Source organism: Pteronotus mesoamericanus, unplaced genomic scaffold, assembly GCF_021234165.1.
Source record: "Pteronotus mesoamericanus isolate MK-2021 breed Mesoamerican mustached bat unplaced genomic scaffold, CSHL_Meso_final contig_105, whole genome shotgun sequence".
Classification (NCBI taxonomy): domain Eukaryota; kingdom Metazoa; phylum Chordata; class Mammalia; order Chiroptera; family Mormoopidae; genus Pteronotus; species Pteronotus mesoamericanus.
Window position 1 is genome coordinate 14,237,356 of NW_026555006.1, and position 21,291 is coordinate 14,258,646.

The following is a 21,291-nucleotide window of genomic DNA, read 5'->3' on the forward strand; positions in this document are numbered from 1 at the left end:
TTCAGGGCACATTACCCTCCCAGCACATTAATCTGTTAACCAGCCAGGGATCTCTACTGAACTAAATTTGACGTCCAGATGAAACCGGAGAAGCCGGCGTTCATGCTGCTTGTCACCGGCCAGGCCCAATAAACAGAGGCAGGGATTGAATCTTCATGGGTGCTTTATTCAGATGGCCGGCAGCTGAGAATATGATGGGTTTGTATCCTAACAGACTGTCTTCCATTGCCTTTCAAGCCAGCCTTTTTTATAAAAAGGAAGAAGTGTAGGTAAGGGATTTGGAATTCAGGAAAGAGGTTAATCTGATAAAAGCTGCAGTCCAGCAATTTCCCTTACATCCTTTCATCTGCTGACCAGTGATTTTCTTTATTGGTGTCCTGTGTCCTGGGCTGCAGATTGTCTCTCCCTGGAACACAAGGGCTCAGATACCACCTTGATTGCTTATGGTCTCTTCTGGAGTACAAAGCTCAAATGGCTCCTGGTCTCCTGGAGTCAGGGTGGGCCATACTTGGAGTTCCTGAAACCATAGCTTTTCACATGCTTTAACTGCTAGGCTTATTAACCATTACCTGAAACTATAATTTTCCCACTCTTGAATTCCCCCATCACAGAATTTTTATTGGGATTTCATTTTGTAAGCATAATATTTGTCCATAATATTGAACTCAATCTTCAGTCCTCCTCTTTTCTCTGGAGGTCAGGAGGTCTGGCTGATACCATGTGGCTTAAAGCCCCAGTCCTGTAATCGCCTGGTTGGTTTTTCTGGTGTGACCAGCCCCCATTCTGAAGCTATTTAGGGGCCCACCTGGACTCACCTAATTAGCATAACAAAGATACCCTTGTCACTGGGGAAATTCCAAAGATTTAGTTTTCCTCTGAGGAAACAGGCACAAGGACCTGTTAATTCTTCATCCTACAACAATATTCACATTAAGTACTTCATATTCTCATCAATTATTTGTGTGTAAGAAGCAGCTTTAGAGGTTTTTCTGGCTCAGTCTATTATGCAATCAGATATCTCTTTTACAATTTTAATGCTGTAGAGATAGCCTTGTTATGTCTTGGCTAATTGAAGCCTAAGAAGCTCATTATTTCCCAAGGCAGCCTATTCCCTCGTTTGACAAATTTAATTACTAGAAGGTTTTTCTTTATATTAGATAGTAATTCCCATAATCTTTAGCCACTTATTCTAGTTCTTCCTTTGAAGAAACACAGAATAAATCTTTTGCTTCTTCTCTAAGAAAAGCTTTAATATTTGAAGGTAACTAACTTGAAATCTCAGTTATCTTTGGTTTTTCCTGTCTCCTATTCTCCAGACTAGGGGCCTCCTTTTATTTATTTATTTTTTGACTCTGCAACCCTATTAGTGAAATAAATTTAGAGCAGAACTCCAATATATACAGCATATGTATCACTTACATGTCAGTTATATGAGTGCACTTTTGTCAGCCCAAATAGGAAGAAATGTTAAAGCTTAATAATTGTATTTTTAATATGAAACTATAAATAACAGTTCTCATATTTTCTTTTTACACCTCTTACCTCTCTTTGGAGACTGCAGTTCTCTATTTGACTTTCCATAACGTGTCAGGATATGCTCTCTGGATCCCCTCCACTCGCTGTCCTCTCGCAGAGAAGGCACAGGCGGTCAGGGCTGCCCTGAAACAAGGTGCACACAGACATGGACGTATCCTGTAGATGGGGTCTGAGCGGCACAACGTGCCGTGGGGTTTCCTTACTATGCTGATTTCTGTTAATGTGTTCCAAGATCGTATTAGCGTTAAAAGTATATCACGCTCTTGGGTGTTGTAGAAAGTATTGTCCAATCCTTTGGACTCTGAGCTATCTTTAGGAACTCCTCTCCGAAATTATTTTTGTCTTTTCTTTTTATCTAAGAATATGTATTCTCCTTTATTCTCAGACACATATATGGACATAAGATTATGCTTCTTTGTTTTAGTGCTACACAATTTTAGGCAAGATGTTTTAAATATTACACTGGTGGAGAAATTATTTTACTAAGCATGGCTTTTTCTTTGTGTGGAATGGCAAGGGAAGAGGATTAAATCTGCCTCACTTGAACACAGGCCAGACTTCTGGAGAACGTATGAAAAGTTTTTTGGTATTCAGGAAAGACAAAGTGTCTTGTGTCAAGAAACATTTAAACCTGTTGAGAATTTTTATGAGTTTATTTGAGCCAAATTGATGACAGTTGCTGGGAAGAAAAATCTCAACGGATTTAGAAAATTCTCCAGAGAATGGTAGTTTTGCACATTTTTTATACATTATAATAGAAAGAGGAAGTGTAAGGGTTACAGGAAATCCATTGGTGATCGATTATGGGGTCACGAGAAAACAAAGTGGGGAAACCTCTGGGATTGGATAAAAAGTAAAACAAATAGACACATATTTCTTTTACATTTGTGGGTATAGGATTGTTAAAAGTTAATTAACATGATAACAATAACAAGGAGGGGTTTTGCGGTCACTGTGGCGCCGAGTGGCTGGGAAGGGGGCAATCACCCTGACATTCCAAAGGCACCTTATTGTAGATGCAGACAATAGACAGGCTCATTTAAGATAGAGATTCACCTTTGTCAGGGAAGATAGTAGCCTAGGACTTCACTGTCCTCCATGACTCGCTTTTAGTTAGAAAGTTTTAATTTCAGACCATCTGATACGGTTTCCTTCGGTTTCTGAGGTTGTATGTCCCACCAGGCAGGCCTCCCCTGAGCTTGTCAGGTTTAGTGTGGCCCCTTTTTCGTCCACACTTGTTAATCAGCAGGTTTCGTTTGTTTTTACTTTATTATGTCCTTTACTATATCTTAACTGTAGCCCTCACAGAGGCCTCTGAGAAAACTAAGAAAAAGAATCAAAATTCTTTATAATCATGTTATATATAAAATATATTTATACATATAATTAAATATATATTCAAATATATTTATACCTATACCCTTGCCCAACTACCTCCTCATTTTTCAGGTAACTGACACATATTTACTTGTTTATGTCTATCTCTTCTACTAGAACAGAAGTTCCCTAATGGCAAAGATGTACCTGTCTTGTTGATCCCAAGCACCTAGAACAGACTGTTATTTATAGTGAAAATTATTTAAATATTTGTTTACTGATTGAACCCCTTTCTTTACATCTCAGCTCACAGCTTGCACATACCTTGTCACTCACATATGGTCCAAGCTGTAAACTCCTAGCTTCTCTTCTTGTCTGCCGTTCCTGTCAGATTTAATCTACATGCTGCCATCCGATTGATTTTCCTCCCGGACCTGTACTGATTGTTATTCTGACCATACTGTTATTTTTTTCTCTTCAATTCAGACCTTTTAAATACTTTAAAAATATATACAATAATATTTTAGATTTCCTTCTTTATATATGTGTGTGTGTGACACACAGGGCGGGGCAAAAGTAGGCTTACAGTTGTGAATATGCAAAGCACAGTTCTTATATTACTTTTTATTAATTACTGTATTATTTTCCATATGAACAACTGTAAACCTACTTTTGCCCCACTTTGTATTTTAATATGTAATTACAGTCTAAATCATATTTTTAACAGCTTTATTGAGGTATAATTGATGCACATTAATCTGCACATATTTACACTGTACAACTGATAAGTTTCGACACATGTATACACCAATGAAGTCAACAGCGCCATCAAAATAATGAACATAATTCATTCTCAAAAGTTTCCTTTTACCCCGTTTTAATTCACCCCTCCTTCGTCCCGGAAACTACTAATTTATTCTCTGTCACTATAGTTTGCATTTTACAGAAATTTATATAAATGAAATCACATAGTATGTACAGTTTGGCTTCTTTTACTCAGCCTATTATTTTGAGACTTATACATATTTAGCTGCATCTATCAATAGTTTTTTTTTTTTCCTTTCTAATGCTGAGTAGTAAGTATTCCATGCCATGGTTTGCATTTTCATTGACTTGTTAATAAACATTTAGGTTATTTTCAGGTTTAGGTCATTGCAAATGAAATTTGTACACTTTATGAACATTCATGTACCAGTCTTTAATATAGATTTATACTTTTATTTTGCTTTGGTAAATACATAGTTGCAGAATGGCTAGGTCTGGTACATGGGACATGGTAGATGGAACATGGGACATGGTACATGGGACATGGTAGAGGAACATGGTAGTTATATGCTTAAGTCATAAGAAACTCTCCTCTCTGTTTTCCATTCTCATCATCAGTGTCCTGGACTCCAGTTTACTAAGTATCCTCGCTAACATCTGATATGTTGGTCCTTTAATTTTAGCCCTTCTTTTGGGTGTATAGTGCCATTTCATTGCCGTTTTAATTTGAATATCCTTTTTGACTAACGATTTTGAACATCTTTTAATGTGCTAATTTGCCATCTTTATATATTCTTAGTTACTATATCTTTTTAACACTTTGCATATATAAAAAATTGACAACCTCTTATTAAGTTGTAAGAGTTCTTGATTCTAGATACAAGTTCTCTCTTGGATACATGGGTTTGCAAGTATTTTTCTCTATGCTGTAGATTGTCCTATTTTCTTACCAATGTCTCTTGAGGAGCAAAATTTATTATTTTGACAAAGTTCAATGTATTATTTTTCATTTTATAGTTTGTCCTTCTTGTGTCATATTCAACATCTGCCAAATTCAAGGTCACTAAAATAGCCTATCTTTTCTTCAAGAAGTTTTATAATTTTACCTCTTACCTTTAGATCTATGATCCACTTTGAGTTAATTTTTATTTATGGTGTGAGATAAACATCCAGGTTAATTTTATTTACATTTATTTCATCATTGTTTGTTTAAAAAGATTATCCTTTTCCCCTGAATTTCTTGACACCTTTTTCAAAAATCAATTGACTGTATATGTAGGTCTCTACCTCTGGACTATAACACTGTATTCTATTGCACTGATCTAAATGTCTGTCTTTATACAAATAATACATTGTCTCGATAAATGTAGCTTTATAATAATAAGCCCTAAAATCAGTTTAAGAAAGTCCTCCAACTTTATTCTTTTTCAATTTGTTTTGCCACTCTAGATCCTTTGCATTTGCTTGTAAATTTCAGAATAGCCTGTCAATTTCTGTGAAAAATATCTGCTGGAAGTTTGATTGATATTGAGTTGAATCTCTATACTAATCTGGGCAGAACTGACAATTTTGAAGGCAAGTCATAAATATGATATATATCTCTGAAGTTATTTAGCTCTTCTTTAATTTCTCTCAGAAATATTTTGTTGTTTTCAGGGCACAAATCTCATACCTATTTTGTCAGATTTAATCCATAATATTTTATAGTTTTTGATGCTATTTGAAATAAGATTGCTTTTTAAACTTCAATTTCTTTTTTCTTGTTGCTGTCATATGCTGCAAGTACAGTTAATTTTGTATATTTATCTTGTATCTTGCAACCTTGCTTTTTATTTCTAGTACATTTTTATCCTTAGGATTTTCTCTATGGACAGTCATGTCATCTAAAATTGACACAATTTTACTTCTTCCCTTCCAATATGCATATATTTTATTTTTTTCTTGCTTTAATGTAATAGGTAGAAATTTCAGCATAATTTATGCATTGAACTAGTGAGAGTGGACATTCTCGCTTTGTCCCTCATCTTATGAAAAAACATGTTTTTAACAATTAGGTATTATCTAAGCTATGTTTTTTTTTCACAGATTTTCTTTTCCCAGCTGGAAACTTACCCTTCTATTCCTCTATTGCTGAAAAATTATATCATGGTAATGGCTGGAATTTATCTATTGCTTTTCTCCACTTATGGAAATTATCATATGTGTGGGTTTTTTGGGTTTAGGTAGTTTGTTTTTCTCCCCATCTGTTAACATGATGAATTACATTGATTGATTTTTGAATATTAAACCAACATTTCATTCCTAGGGTAAATCTCACTTGGTCATGATGTACTATAATCCTTTGTGAATATTGTTGGTTGGTAGTGCTGTTCAAGTCTTTTATATCCTTACTAATTTTCTGTCAAAATTAATTATTATGAGGGAAGGATGGAATGTAGTAGAAGACCTCTCCAAGAGCTAAGGGTAAGAGTAGCTAGATGTGGACATTTTCAGTGTTTTGATTTTAGTTGTTTTAAACTGAGAAATACTGTAGTCACTAAAGGCTGTGAAATATATTTTAATGTATAATATAATTCAGTGACTGAGAAAAAAGAGGAAGTACTTTTGAAATTTCTAACTGTAATTTTGTTATTGCCCACATTTCCGTTCAGTTCTAGAAATTTTTGCTTTATATATTTTGAACCTGTATTACTTGTTGCAAGGACATTTAAGTTTGTTGCATCCTCTTGATGAATTGACCTCTTTATCATTATGAAATGACCATCTCTACTCCTCTTTCCTAATAAACAGTATCTTTCTTTATAAGCAACTTGTCTTAGTGATCTAATCTTCCTACCACCAGTAGTGAAACTGGCTCATTCTAGAGAGCGCTTTCTAGTGATCAGTTTTCCAGGCAAGCAATAGACTGCCTCAGCAAGTAATAAAAACTTGCAATAAGGTTTTAAGCATGGGATGAACTTGTAGGGACGTTATATATAAATTTCAGATATTTTCGATCACTGAATTACATGCTTTTTGAAGTGCTTTCTATGTCTGATTTCCATTGGTTGTAATTATTATATTCCTAGGAAAGTGTATATTATGACTACGTCCAGTTACTTTATTATAATAATATGAAATTGCGTCATATATTTATAATGGTTCTTTCTGTCTCTATATTGTTCATTCTGAAAAATCATCTCCTGATAAGTACTCATATTTGTGCTCTTAGACTTGATAAAGAGTATGGTTACCATTTATTCCTTTTATCAACTATGTACAGTGCTGTTGTTTATATTAAGTAAATATTTTTTATGTATGTATATTCTCTTTGCAATAGGATTGTAAGCTTTTTAAGGACAGGATTGTATTAAGTCCTTGCCTCCCATCCCCCACTCCTTGCCAGAATACCTCTAAAACCTAACAAAAACAGTGAGCAAATAACACAGGTTCACCATTTATGACAGAAGGTATGGGAATTTCAAATACAATTCTAGGGTTGACTCACAAGGAAAGAATCCCGTCACTTTCTGTGCAATAACAAGGTCAGTATATAAATGAACAGCCAAATAATTTGTTAAAAGTTTAAAGAAATATTCATTTATCCTTTTTGAAGTTTGTTTTATTTATTTTTAAGTTCCATATCTATCATAAAGTTAAATTTTTACTTTTATTTCCTTAAAGCAGTTCTTGGAACACCTCACAGCTTGCCACATCTGATGAGTCCATCCATCTCCCCTGCATTTTTACATTTGAATAAAGCACATCAGGTATATAAATAGCATTGAGTATTGAAGCATCAAAAATTTGGAGTGAATATTTTGTTTGTTCCTAACAAGTAAAACCCTCAAGAAGTTAAATGAGTATTTAAAAATAAAAGTCTTTAGTCGTAATTATAGCTACGTAAAAGCATAACTTAATGAGTACATCAGATAAAGGTAATCAAAGCAACATAGTTATATGTACTTAGATTATTATTTGTAGCACATTGAGAAGGGAAAAGGTGTATTTTTGTGGTATATTTTTCTGTAAATCAGTACAGTCATGTATTGATTAACAATAGGGATTGGTTCTGAGAGATTAATAGTTAGTGATTTCATCATGTGTGAGCTCATAGAGTAAACTTACACAAACCTAGATCACAGAGCCCTCTACTTATCTAGGTTTATAGGTATAGCCTATTGCGCCTAGGCTACAAACCTGTATAGCATGTTACTATACTGAATACTGTAGGCAATGTAACAGAGTGGTAAGTGCTTATGCATCTAAACATAGTAAAGGCACAGTAAAAATACAGTATAAATGATAAAAAATGGTAGGGCACTTGGAGGATTGGACGTTGTTCTGGGTGAATCAGCGAGTGAGGGATGAGTGAATGTAAAGGCCTCGGACATTACTGTACACTAAGTGCAGTCTTTATAAACACTGTGCACTTAGGCTACAGTAAGTTTATAAAAAATACTTTTGTTTCTTCAATAATGAGTAAACCTTAGCTAACTATAACTTTTTTACTTTATAAACTTAATTTTTTTAACTTTCCAACTCTTGTAATAACATTTAGCTTAAAACACAGATTGTACATCTATACAAAAATACTTCCTTTCTTTACATCCTTATTCTATAAGCTTTTTTCCTATTTTAAAAATCATATTATTTTTAATTTTTAAACTTTTTTGTTAAACACCGAGACACATACACATTAGCCTCAGGATAATCAGTATCTGTCTTTTGCCTCCACATCTTGTCCAACTGGAAGGTCTGGAGGGGCGGCAACATGGGTGGAGCTTTTATTTCCTGCCCCCGCCATGGATTCGGGCCGTCACTGACCAAAACGTTGTTATGTGGTGCATGACTGGACTTCAAAACAAGTCCTCTGACGTTGTCTTAACTCAAAAAAAGTGTTTACGGAAAGGAAGAATGAATAAATGATTGAACAGTAACTCTTATTCTTAAAATGTAGTTGATGTGAAAAAATTCATATTTGAGAGAGTAAAAATTGGTTTTACCTTTTTTGGATAAGTATTTTAAAATATGTTTGTGTATGTAAATATAATATTGGAGAGGAACATTAATTTCAGATAGCGTTAAGGCTGTCTTCGTACAGGACCCTAATTATAAATCAAACTCAATACATATAGATGACTGCATATTGGGTGGATGAATGTCTGGTTCTAAACCTAGCTTTTTAAGGGAAAGGCCTATCCTTTGTATTTCATTCTTAGCATCTAGCAGAGGACCTTATACATTATAGGGCCTTGCTCGTTCCTTTACTCAACCTATTTTATTTAGAATCTAACATGTACTAGAAACACTCTGCTAATCATTGAGTCTATAGCACTGAACAAACCTTCATCGTCCCTGTCCTTAGAGAATTTCAGCGAACAGAGAAAACAAACATTAAATAACTAATTACTTTAGGGTGTGAAGAATGATGGAAGAAGGGCTTCAGAGTTTTGACGATACTCTATTTTAGCATAAAGATCAAAATGCTTAATTGTGCCTTGAAGGCCGATCCAGCCTGCGTTCACCTGCCTACCATGTGCTCATTGGGCATCGCTGTCTCAGCTACAGCGGCCTGCTTTGGTCCTCAGAGGGCCTTGTTCCCTTCTGCTTAGGTCTTTGCTCCTCCTATTCCTTCTGCCTGAACGCTCCCTGCTCCAGGAGCACCTAATTCCCCCACATTTCACCTCGCTGTTTTTCTGCATCCTTCAGATCTTTGCATGATAGTTAGTCCCGCAGGAAAAACTTTGAATTCAACAATCTCAGTCACTTCCCCCACTATTTGTTTTCATAGCTCCTTATAGTTCTCCTTCATGTATTCATTACTGCTTGTAGTTATATGTTTTTATAGTTAATTAGTGCCTTCTTTCTTCAGGGGACTATAAGATCCATGAAGGCAGATCATATAGTTGTATTTCTCACTATGTAGTACAGGCCTAGCACACAGAAAGTGCTCAATCCGTCTTTGTGGAATGATGATATAAATGATTGCGTGATGCTGACATTAGAGCTAGAAAGGTGTAAAGGGAGGGGAGGAAGGATGAAAGAAAAGGAGAGAATGAGGAATTCATTTCATGGCTGTACGGTCACATCTTATATATTATTACAAGAATTAATTAGCACTGTCTGAGGCTGAAACGTGAGATATAAAGGAGCTGTTGGTTTTGCTCAGATCAACTAGAGAATTGAACTATATGAACTGGGTTATACAATGAGCAACTTTTAAAAATTAAACTAACTTAATGTTTTATCATTTTTCACAGAGCTCAATTGTGGGTAATACTTCTCGTTTATTCCTTCAGAATCTTTCCCATGTACCACTGGCACAGCAGCAATTAATGAAGTTTGAGAGTATTCATACTAATAACGTAAGTATGGACTTTTCTTATGGAATGAGTTCATTTTTTTTTTTTCTCTACAATCAGGCTGTTAGATTGAATTTCCACCTATGTAGGCTTTTAATTCAGTTATGTCCTGCTGACATTGGCAAACACCTAACTTTCTTTTCTTCTTTGGCAGAAACCAGGCTTGCTTGGAGAAGCCCCAGCTATGGTACTTCAGACTGCAGTGGGGATAGGGTCGGCGCTTCCCTTGAAAACAGAGTTGGGTCACCATGGAGAAGCACATAAAAGTAAACGATGCGTATTTACTGAGAAGTCTGTAATCAGTCAGGTTTCAGATGTAAAGATAGTTTACTTGTATTCTACTTTTTACAGGAAGGTCAAATTTGAGTTTTATTCAGTCATTTAATATTTCAAGTGCCTGTTTGGCTTCTCTATTTTTAATATTAGAAAACTATTGATAAGTTACTGATAAACTTGCTTCCATGCCCAGGTAAGACTTTCCCTGTTGGATGTGCTTTAATATTTGATGCAGGTTCACAGCAGCATGAGGCGAAAACAGCTCTATTTGAGACTGGCCTGCCGCCCACTGGGCTGACAACACATTACATATGCATTCATTTTATTTTTGCCTGGGTAAAAAAACTATTAGTGTTTTTTTAAAAGAAATATCTGGTGTTTATAAACTTAAAGTTTATTTATTTGTATCTTTTTAAAAAATATGTACTCCAAATTAAAACTTACAATTAAAACAGAATTAAAAGATATCCTCGAGACTGTTCTGGGAGTTGCTTAAGAAAAGCATGATTACTATTGCCAGCTTTTGTTTTCCCATACAGGAACATGCTAATTTACAACCTTTGACCTCACCTTTTGAATTTGGCTGTTCTTTAACAGGTTTAAAAGAAAAGGTTTTTAGCAAAATGAAAATTGCTATTGTGAATAAGTCTTGTCTAACCAAAAGTTTTTTGCGTTTGTTGTTCACTCTAGCATCTAATCTGATCCCAACGCAAACAACTCTAACAGCTGGAATGGGCATGTTACCGTTCTTTCCAAATCAGCACATTGCTGGACAAGCTGGGCCAGGACACGGGAATACTCAGGAGAAACAGCCAGCCTCTGTGGGAATAGCAGAAGGAAATTTCTCAGGGTCACAAGCTTATCTTCAGACCTTTCCAAACCTTACTGCTGGAGGTTTGCTGACAGGACACCATAAGCAGCCACAAAGTCAGCCAAAAGGCACGGAGATGAGTTCAGGGGTAAGGAAACTGTGTGTGTGTGCATATGCATACACATACATATATACAAACATGCAGCTATATGCTGCACATATACGTACACACACGCTACAGGGAGTATATATATATATGTATATATATTTTTATTGCCCATTATTTTTTAAAATATATTTTATTGGTTGTGCTAATACAGTTGTCTCAATTTTTCCTCCTTTGTCCCCCCTCTGCCCAGTACCCCTCTTTCCCCCAGCAGTCCATCCCTTAGTTCCTGGCCATGGATTGTGCATATAAGTTCTTTGGCTTCTCCTATACTGTTTTTGAAATACCGCTGTCTATTTTTGTACCTGCCAATTATGCTTCTTATTCCCTATTCCTTTTGTACCTTTTCCCCTATTCTTCCCCTTTCCCCTCCCAGCTGATAACCCTCCAAATGATCTCCATATCTATGATTCTATTCCTCTTCTGGTTGTTTGTTTAGTTTGTTTTTTTAGAGTCAGTTGTTGATAGCTGTGCCTTTGTTGCCCTTTTAATGTTTGTAGTTTTGACTTTCTTTTACTTAAATCAGTTCCTTTACCATTTTATGTAATAATGGCTTGGTGATGATGAACTTCTTTAGCTTTACCTTGTCTGGGAAGCACTTTACCTGCCCTTCCATTCTAAATGATAGCTTTGCTGGATAGAGTAATCTAGGTTGTAGGTCCTTGCTTTTCATCACTTTGAATACTTCTTACCAGTCCTTTCTACCCCACAAAGTTTCTTTTGAGAAATCAGCTGACAGTCTTGTGGGAACTCCTTGATTGGTAACTCTGTGTTTCTCTTGTTGCTTTTAAGATTCTCTATCTTTAACCTTTGACATTTTAATTATGATGTGTCTTCTTGTGGTCCTCTTTGGGGCCAACTTGTTTGGGACTCTCTGTGCTTCCTGGACTTGTATCTCTATTTCTTTCACCAAATTAGGGAAGATTTCTTTCATTTTTTTTTTCAAATAATTTTTCAATTTCTTGTTCTTCCTCTCCTCCTCCTGGCACCCTTATGATGCAGATGTTGGTACATTTAAAGTTGTCCCAAAGGTTTCTAAGCCTCTCCTCATTTTTTAAATTCTTTTTTTCTTCTTGCTGTTTTTATTGAATGCTTTTTCCTTCCTCGCATTCCAAATTGTTTGTTTGATTCTCAGCTTCATTCTCTCCAGTGTTGGTTCCCTGTAGATTTTTCTTTATTTCACTTAGTGTAACCTTCATTTCTTCTCTTATGTTTTTATTGTACTCAGTGAGTTCTTTGATCATCCTGATCACCAGTATTTTGAACTTTGCATCTGATAGGTTGGTTATCTCTGCTTTGTTTAGTTCTTTTTCTGGGGTTTTGTTCTGTTCTTTCATTTGGGCCATATTTCTTTGTCTCCTCATTTTGGCAGCCTCCCTGTGTTTGTTTTTATGTGTTAGGTAGAGCTGCTTTGACTCTGCAGAAGGTACCTGCAAATTGTGTGGGGTGGAACCTTAGGTAATTGTGACGGGGAGCACAGCCTGCTTCACCACTTTGAGGCTCTGTGTGGCGGAAGGGCTCGGAGAGGGAACAGTGCTGCTGCCTGGCTTCTGGCGATTTGGTGGCACTTGCCCCATTTCCAGTCCCTTCACCTACTTCCCGTCTGCAACTGGTACCCTTGCAGCCGTTGCCCTGGTGGTAATTTGCAGAGCCGGTGAGTTTGTGTATGTTTTGAGTCTGTGCGGGCCCTTTAAATGCACTCTCCTGAAAATCCGACAATCACCCCAACCGTCACTGGGTTTTACAGCCAGAAGTTAATGGAGATTTATCTTCCCAGAGCTGGAACCCTAGGCTGTGCAGTCTGGCCTGGGGCTAGTATTGCTCCCAAGGTACCCCTCCCAATTTTGCCCACCATATGTGAATGTGGGACCGCCCGTTCCACAGCCGCTGCCACCTCTCTACCCATCTCTGCTACTTCGCACCTCCTACCTGGCTGGATGAATTTGGGATCTTTAAATTCTTGGTAGTCAGACTTCCATACAGCTCTATTTTCTGATGGTTCAGGTTGTTATTTGTTTGAAGAAATAATTGTAATTCTCTCTGTGATTGCGCAAGGAGGTGAAGTGTGTCTAACTACACCTCCATCTTGACCAGAAGTCTCTTGTTTTCTTTTTTTATTGTATATTAAATGAGATTATTCTAATTCTAGAGTATTCTAATTTTTGGTTATTTTACAGGTGATATAATTTATGAAGTATCATAAAGGAATCTTTTTAAATTTCAAAGGAAGTTAGTAATATAAAGTATAAAATATGGATTACAAAAATAAGTAATTGCTATGATATGTCAAAGACATGATGACTTTTTCATAGCGTACACTTCTCAAAATAGAAGAAAATACTGCACCCTTTAAAAAACTCTGTTACTATAAACAAACAAAATCCATCTATTGATAAATTATGTAAGTTGATATTTGGGACTATGCTTAATTACTTGCCAGTTTGTCAGTAAATGAAATAATTTTAATTTGTGTAAAATGAGTTTCTTAAGTCAGTTACTGTAAAATTGTTTAAATATGAGTTTTTATTATAAATATTTGGCTCAAAAAAGTTTGAGAATAGTTTTCAAAAATACTCGCTATATTAAAAATATAACATAAAATAATATAAGTTCAAATTTTGTGGTTTGGAAAATCTTCAGAGCAGGGGTGTCCTGCTTGCGGCCCGTGGGCTCCACGCGGCCCGGGGTGGCTATGCACACAGCCCAGCACAACGTGATAGATTTACTGAAAACCTTTTTGCTCATCCGTTTTCGTGAGTGTTTGTGTATTTAATGTGCGGCCCAAGACAGCTCTTCTTCCTCCAGTGCAGCCCAGAGACGCCAAAAGGGTGGACACCCCTGCTTTGGAGTGTCATTAATACTTACCTAATTATATAATGATATCTATAAGGCTAAGTAAATAATAATGCCTTTCTTTAAGATATACTCTTTTTTTCTATTTTAAATGTATTCTGTAGCTAATTAAGATATTATTTTGATATTTAGAGAATCAATTTTATATTTTCTGAAACATGTCGCAGTCAGTTATTAAACTCTGCTCTGTCCAAAAGAATCTAATCTCTTAATTCTAGAAGTTTTTACCCAGATATTTTAATGGTTCATAAGCCACTCCCACATTTATAAATGTTAGAGTTGATAGGTAGAATACATTACATTTAACTTTTATTTGTACCCTAAATTGCCTTTTGGTTTGTAACCGGTATAAAACTGATGCCATAAGGAGAATATGAGGAAAAAATTTATGTAGTTGGCTGTGTTCCAATGTCTAATTAATATTGAATTTGTAAGAGGCTTGGTATCTCTTAGTCCAAGCAGGATGTATGGATAGAATGTCCAATAATTAAAAAATTAAACTGCTAAGGCAGTTTTTCATAGAATGAATTTTAAAAATTTATCTGCAGTATTAATTGCTTGGGTTATTGAGGGGAATTAAATAAATAGAGCTTATTTATGAATACTTTTTCTTTTTGCACAGAATCTTTAATGCATGTTAAATGCAAACACCAGTGTCTCTAGAAAAACAAAGTATGAGGCGATGCACGTAATGGGCAAACGAGAGTCTATTCAGAAGAAGACAGCCACAGTCGGGCAGGGTCTGGAGAACAAGGCCTCTGAAGAATTGGGGGGAAGGTATACGTGGACTTGGAAAGGAATGACTCACCAGATACACATTTAAAAAGAAATATTCATAGACTAGTCACATGGTAGTTTTTGTGTTTCTCCAGTGGGCAGAACTAGTCCAATAAATATGACATATAATAAATTGAGATTCAGGCTTAACATAACATGAACAATTGAAGCTTTAAAATTAAGAAAAGTTTCACAAAGATGTGATTGTCATCTCACTGGAAGCAATTATGCAGACCCTAGGTGAGCATCTGTATAGATTGTTGTAGAAGCGAGTTCTCTTTCTGATAATAGGAAGTTGGACCAGGCAATGTAAAGTATGTTTTCCAAACATGGGGCAGGATTTTGGACTTTGGATCTGTTTAACTTGGTTTAGGTTTTTAGACCTGTATCTTTTTTCTTCTTGATTTTTTTTATTGAGGTATAATTGACATACAACATTATCTTATTTTCAGGTGTAATCATAACGATTTTATAGCTGTATATATTGCAAAGTGATCACGATAAATCTAACTCCTTTTTTTAAACTATGATAAATTATTTATATGCAAAGGATTGGTAAACATGTTTCTTGCTCAGTTCTCTCCAAACATGGATTTATGTCTGTTATGAGAAGGAAATATAATAGCCTCAGGCTAAATCATAATGCTAAGATGCTAAGCAATTACTATTACTGCTTTTACAACTCAGTGTTGGAGTTTTGGTTCTGGGGACACACCCACATACACATACATGCCGATTTTCTCTTCTGTAGATGAGAATTTAGATAAATACACACATACACACACACACTCACACACACACACTTGGGCAAAATATATACCCACATGTCCTTCAGGGATTACTAGAGAGATGAAATGTAAAAACAAACTACTTGGAGACTTTGTAACTTCCAGAAACAGTGATGAGATCCATGAATAACGGGAAAAAGTCCTTTGATTCAGTATAGTTAGTTCTAAATATTATCAGGCTATATAACATTAAGTAATCTAATCAGTATTTTCTACTTTTGAAATACTGGTTCATCGAAAATCAAATCTCCACAAATCAAAGTACTAGGCATTTGCAGGAGGGCAGTGAATTACATTGCAAAACAGGTCTACAAAAGGCATTGAACATCATTGTTTCATGTCTTTAATATTGCTTTAAAGGGTTTGCTATTCTTCAACTATCTCAGTGTACTTTGAAATTTAAAATAATTACGGTTGAAATAGTTATTCTAAATCTAAGTAGGTAAGTTCCATGGCAGTATTTGTTTACTCAGAACATATTTCATTTCAAATAATATATGTAAAATTTATCACAAAATCAGAATATAATTCACAGTTTGAACAGAAGTCTCAGTGTTTAAATCTCAACATTCAGGAAAATAAACAGTATGTTAGGTTGCTTCTGAATACAAACCAGTCATTTCAGTAAAACGGGATATAATTTCTTATTGTGTTAAAAGAGAAGAAATCGCACTGGCTCAGTTGATTGGAGCATCATCCCATAACCGAAAGGTTGTGGTTCGATTCCTGGTCAGGGCACATACCTAGGTTGTGGTCTGATCACTGTTCTGGGAGCAAACGATCCCCGGTCTGCATGTCTGGGAGACAGACAGCCTTTCTCTCTCACATCAGTGCTTCTCCCTCTCCCTTCTTCTCTCCCGTCCTATTTCTCTCTAAAAGTAATGTGGGAAAAATGCCCTCGGATGGGATTAAAAAAAAAAATAAATATAAAGTGAAGAAATCAGTATTTATGTGAAACTTTGACCAAAATCAGTTAGTCAAGTTCCAGATTACCGTATTATGATGCAAATCAAACTACTGATGCAACATATTTGTTAGAGATTTGGGTGCAAATTTAACTACAGCTGGGGACCTGGATGTCCCTTACTTCTCTCAGGGGTAACAAGAGAAAAAAGGCACACCACGGGTCAGGCCCCCGTTTTTATTACTTTGTTGATAACAATGCCTACCTCGTTGAACAGTGTTTCTTCATGGAGATACACTTTTAATTTGATAATGCTAGATAGTGGGAGGAAAAAGAGGGGCCCACTTTTTAAAAAATCCATTCATTATAAAGTTATTTAAACATATTAATTAGATGTGGAATGACTCTGGTTTCTGCGCTGAAAGTATCCTTTTATAAAGTGTTGACTTGCCAGTTTATCTTGGACAAGTGATTAAGAAAGATAAATTCATCTGATTTTGCAAATAAGAATGTGTGAATAAAGGTTCTATACCATGATCTAACCTATACTTCTGACTTAAAATAAAACTAAGTTCTCTCAATAAACTAAGTTAATTTTTAATTTTAAACTTATTCTTACTGTACTGTTCTCATTCTCTTTCCTTTTTATTTTTATATTATTTCTATAAATTCTCAAATTAAAAACAAAAATCCTAACTCTTGAAACCAACTTACATTGGCTTTCTGAGGTTACTTTATAACTTTTAAAATATCTTGTTAAAATGTAAAATCCCTGAAGTTCCAAACAAAAACATTAACAGTTTTATAGTATTAACCTAATTTTTAAAAAATACTCTGCATTGTTTTTACATAAGTAATCGTTTTTTTCTTTTTTAAAAAATTTAATCTTTATTTTTAAATCGTTTACTCTATTACAGTTGTCTCCGGTTTTCCCCCTTTTCCCTCCTCCACCTCCCGCTCCACCTCCCGCTCCCACAGTCCGTTCCCACCCTGTTGTCCGTGTCTATGGGTCATTTATATACATTCTTTGTCCAGTCCCTTCTCCTCCACCATTGTCCTCCTTCCCCTTCCCCTCTGGTCACCTTCAGTCTGCTCCATGTTTCCATGCCTGTGGTTTATTTTGTTTGTTAGTTTATTTTGTTGAATAGATTCCACTTATAGGTGAGATCATATGGTATTTGTCTTTCACCGACTGGCTTATTTCACTTAGCATAATATTCTTCAGTTCCATCCATGTTGTTGCAAAAGGTAGGAGTTCTTTCTTTCTTTCTAAATGCAGATTTTATTTATTTATTTATTTTTTAAAATGTCAAACTCCATTATAAAATATTAAAAAACTTAAATCCATTATAAAATCTCAGCAATTAAAACATGACACCAGCACAGAAATAATCAAGTAGCTCAATGAAATAAAATGAGCATTCTAGAAACAAACATATATATCTAACAGTGTAATATATGATTAAATTGATATTTCAAATCAATGGGGAAAATAAGGGTTATTCAACAGATAAGATGCATGAACCACTATTACCTGACATAAAATAAATACAGAGCCCTGTTTCACACATTATACAAAAAACACTCAGCTGAGTTAAAAATCAATATGTAAAATCTAAGGAGTTTCAGGAGAAAATACAAAATAATATTTTTCTTACCCTGAAGTAAAATATTCAAACCCAGAAGCCATAGAATAAAATATTGACAATATGACTATATTAAACATTTAAGACTAAACAGTAATATACATATAAAAAAGTTAAAGCACAAGTAATAGAGTAGGAAAGTATTTGCAACACATCTAAAAAAGGGTTAATAAGTTTTTTTGGATTTTTTTAGGGAAAAAATTCTACAAATGTTTAGTCAAAAAATGGATAAAGAATACCAAAAAGTTATTTAAAGCTTTTAAAAAAATAATAGAAATAGGCAAGAAATCTACAAAAGCTCATTTAGTTTCAACAAATAATAAAGTAACAATTAAAATAGGACACCATTGTCACAATCAGATTAATAAGTATTAAAAAATATTGATAATGTCAAGTATTGGCAACTGTGAAAGGAACTGGGTATTCATAGACTCTTTTTCTTCATCTTCTTAAAGCAGTCTCTTTAGCATATCTTGCAATGCTGGTTTGGTGGAAGTGTATTCTTTTAGCCTTCTTTTGTCTGGGAAACTCCTTATTTCACCTTCCATTTTCATTGAGAACCTTACTGGGTAGAGCAGTGTTGGTTGCAGGCCTTTGCTTTTCATGACTTGGAATATTTCTTGCCATTCCCTTCAGGCTTGTACTATTTCTGTTGAGAAGTCAGCTCTTAGCTGTACCAGGGCTCCCTTATATGTTACTACCTCTTTCTCCCTTGCTGCCTTTAGAATTTTCTGTTTGTCTTTGATATTTGCCTTTTTAATGATGATGTGTCTTGGAGTGGGCCTCATTGGGTTCCTCTTGAATGGAACCCTCTGTGCTTCCTGGACTTGTGTGACTTTTTCTCTTCTCCAATTAGGGAAGTTTTCCATCATTACTTTTTCAAACAGTTTCTCTATCCCTTCCTACTCTTCTCCTTCTAGTGTCCCTATTTTATGGATATTATTACACTTCAGGTTGTCCTGCATTTCCCTACATGCCTCTTCATTCTTTTTGAGTCTTTTTTCATTATCTCGCTCTTCCTGGGTGCTTTTTTCTACATAATCCTCCAGCTTGCTGATTCGTCCCTCTGCTCCATCTAGCCTGCTTGTGATTCCTTCTACTGTGTTCTTCAATTCAGAAATTCTACTCTTCATTTCCTCTTGTCTCTTATTGATAGTTTCTGTGTCCTTTTTCATGCTGATAGAGTTTGCAGTAAGTTCCTCGTAGTTTCCTTGTAGTCTTTTGTAATTCTCTCTGAGCTCACCGAGCTCCATTGAGCTTCCTTAGCACTGTTGTTTGGAACTCAGTATCTGATAGTTTACTTGCCTCTATTCCATTTAGTTCCCTCTCTGAGGATTCTTCCTTTTCCTTTGATTGAGGGGTGTTTCTTTGTCTTCTCATTATTGTGAGACTCTTCCTTTTTGTTTCTGCTTCTTAAATTGATCTATCTTGATTTCCTGACTTTGTGGTGTGAACTTCTATACATAGGTAATCGTTTTTTTCAAATGAAACTCTACAGGCTAGAAGAGGATATGTGGTAGTGCCTCATTAAAACCAATACAAATTTCATTTGTTCTATACTGATACTTCAACTATTTCGAAGTAGTTTCTGGCAGAATCACATAACCCCTCTCTCTGATAATGTCTTTCTCTTTCTGGAAGTGTAGAACCTCCTTTAACTTTCCAAGCTGTCTTTCTTATCTTCTGCATCACTTCTGTGTGGTCCTGAGCTTCCTTCTGAGTTTTTTGACTTGCTGTTCTAGCTGATGAATCATTTTTCTTCGGTGCATTGTATCCTCCGCAGTAGAGTTGTGATCACAGGAAACTGAGAGGTAGCAGGAGTCTGAAGAGGATGCATTAGTAATCCAGTAGCAGCATCAACCTAGGAAATGGGAGATGTTGAAGGAGATGGGGGAAGCTGTTCTTCTGCTTCCAGATCTTCCTTCTTGTCATGTGCTTCAATGCAAGGAAATATTGTGGGTATTGCATTCTCTTTCAGTATCTTGTTGCACTCCCTCTTGAAGCAATCTGGAGGAAAGTGTTCTGAACAAATACAGCTATACTTGGGTTTAAAGATTTTTCCCGACAGCTGCCTCCCATTTTTTACAAAGATTGGGTCAAGAAAGAGGAAACTTGTGGAAAGAAATGGGCTTATCCTTATACTCCAGTTTCTCTTCAGATCGTATTACTCTTTCACCTTATCCGATGGGATCTTGCAGCAGGAGACCAAAGAGGGCTGCACCACCCTTCCGGTCCTCAGGTGTTTTACCTCTGTTGCCCCAGCAGGCAGGTGAAGCTGTTAACGATGTTGCTACTCTTGATGTCACTACTCCCGGCTTTGACAACCCCAAAGCTCCTTCAGTAGGTTTGGCCAACAATTACAGTGATGATAGCCTTCCCATGGGGTGGCTGATGTGCCCATTTTATGTTTTCATTTGGCAGAAGGACCACAACCATTCCCCATCTCCCATCTCCAAGATGGCGGAGGAAACCACAAGAAGTCTAACTTCTGTCACCACTGGAGGAGAAGGGACTAGACAAAGAACATGTATAAATGACCCATAGACATGGACAACAGAGTGGGAATTGACTGTGGGAGTAGGGGGTGGGGTGGGAAGAATAAATATTGAACAAGGTGTGGGGAATTTTTCTTCTTTTGATGAGACTTTTAAGATCTATCTTAGCAACTTTCAAATATGCAATACAGCCCTTGGTGTGGCTCGGTTGGTGGGAGTGTGGTCCCATACACCCTAAGTTGGGGGTTCAAATTCCGGTCAGGGCACATACCTAGGTTGTAGTTTCTATCCTTAGTTGGGGCACATATGAGTGGCAACTAATCTATGTTTCTCTCTCACATTGATGTTTCTCTCTCTCCCTTCCTTTCTCTCAAATCAATAAACATTAAAATTTTTTTAATGTGCAATACCACATTATAAACTATAGTCACCACTCTGTGCATCATATCCCCATGACTTACTTTGTAATGGGTAGTTTCCACCTTTTGACTCCATGAATGTGAGGTGTCTTTTCATTTATGTCTTTAGTTCTTTACACAGTGTTTTATAGTTTTCAGTGTATAAGTATTTTTCAGTTAATTCCTAAGTATTCTATTCTACTTGAATTGTTTTC

At 35.8% G+C, this 21,291-nt stretch overlaps 1 protein-coding gene and 1 pseudogene across 3 annotated transcripts in view; one reads left to right on the top strand and one right to left on the bottom strand.

Moving 5' to 3' along the window:
* Positions 1-21,291, top strand: part of RAVER2 (ribonucleoprotein, PTB binding 2) — an 84,642-nt gene that overhangs the window by 45,479 nt on the left and 17,872 nt on the right. The window contains exons 6-9 of one of the 3 annotated variants that reach the window (XM_054574202.1): positions 7,282-7,367; positions 9,861-9,965; positions 10,117-10,228; positions 10,929-11,197. In XM_054574202.1, the coding sequence (XP_054430177.1) occupies positions 7,282-7,367; positions 9,861-9,965; positions 10,117-10,228; positions 10,929-11,197 (572 nt within the window). The remainder of the gene's footprint in view (positions 1-7,281; positions 7,368-9,860; positions 9,966-10,116; positions 10,229-10,928; positions 11,198-21,291) is intronic. The other 2 variants (XM_054574197.1, XM_054574191.1) reach the window with 2 other exon arrangements.
* LOC129069234 (THAP domain-containing protein 1-like) lies at positions 19,738-21,173 on the bottom strand (annotated as a pseudogene).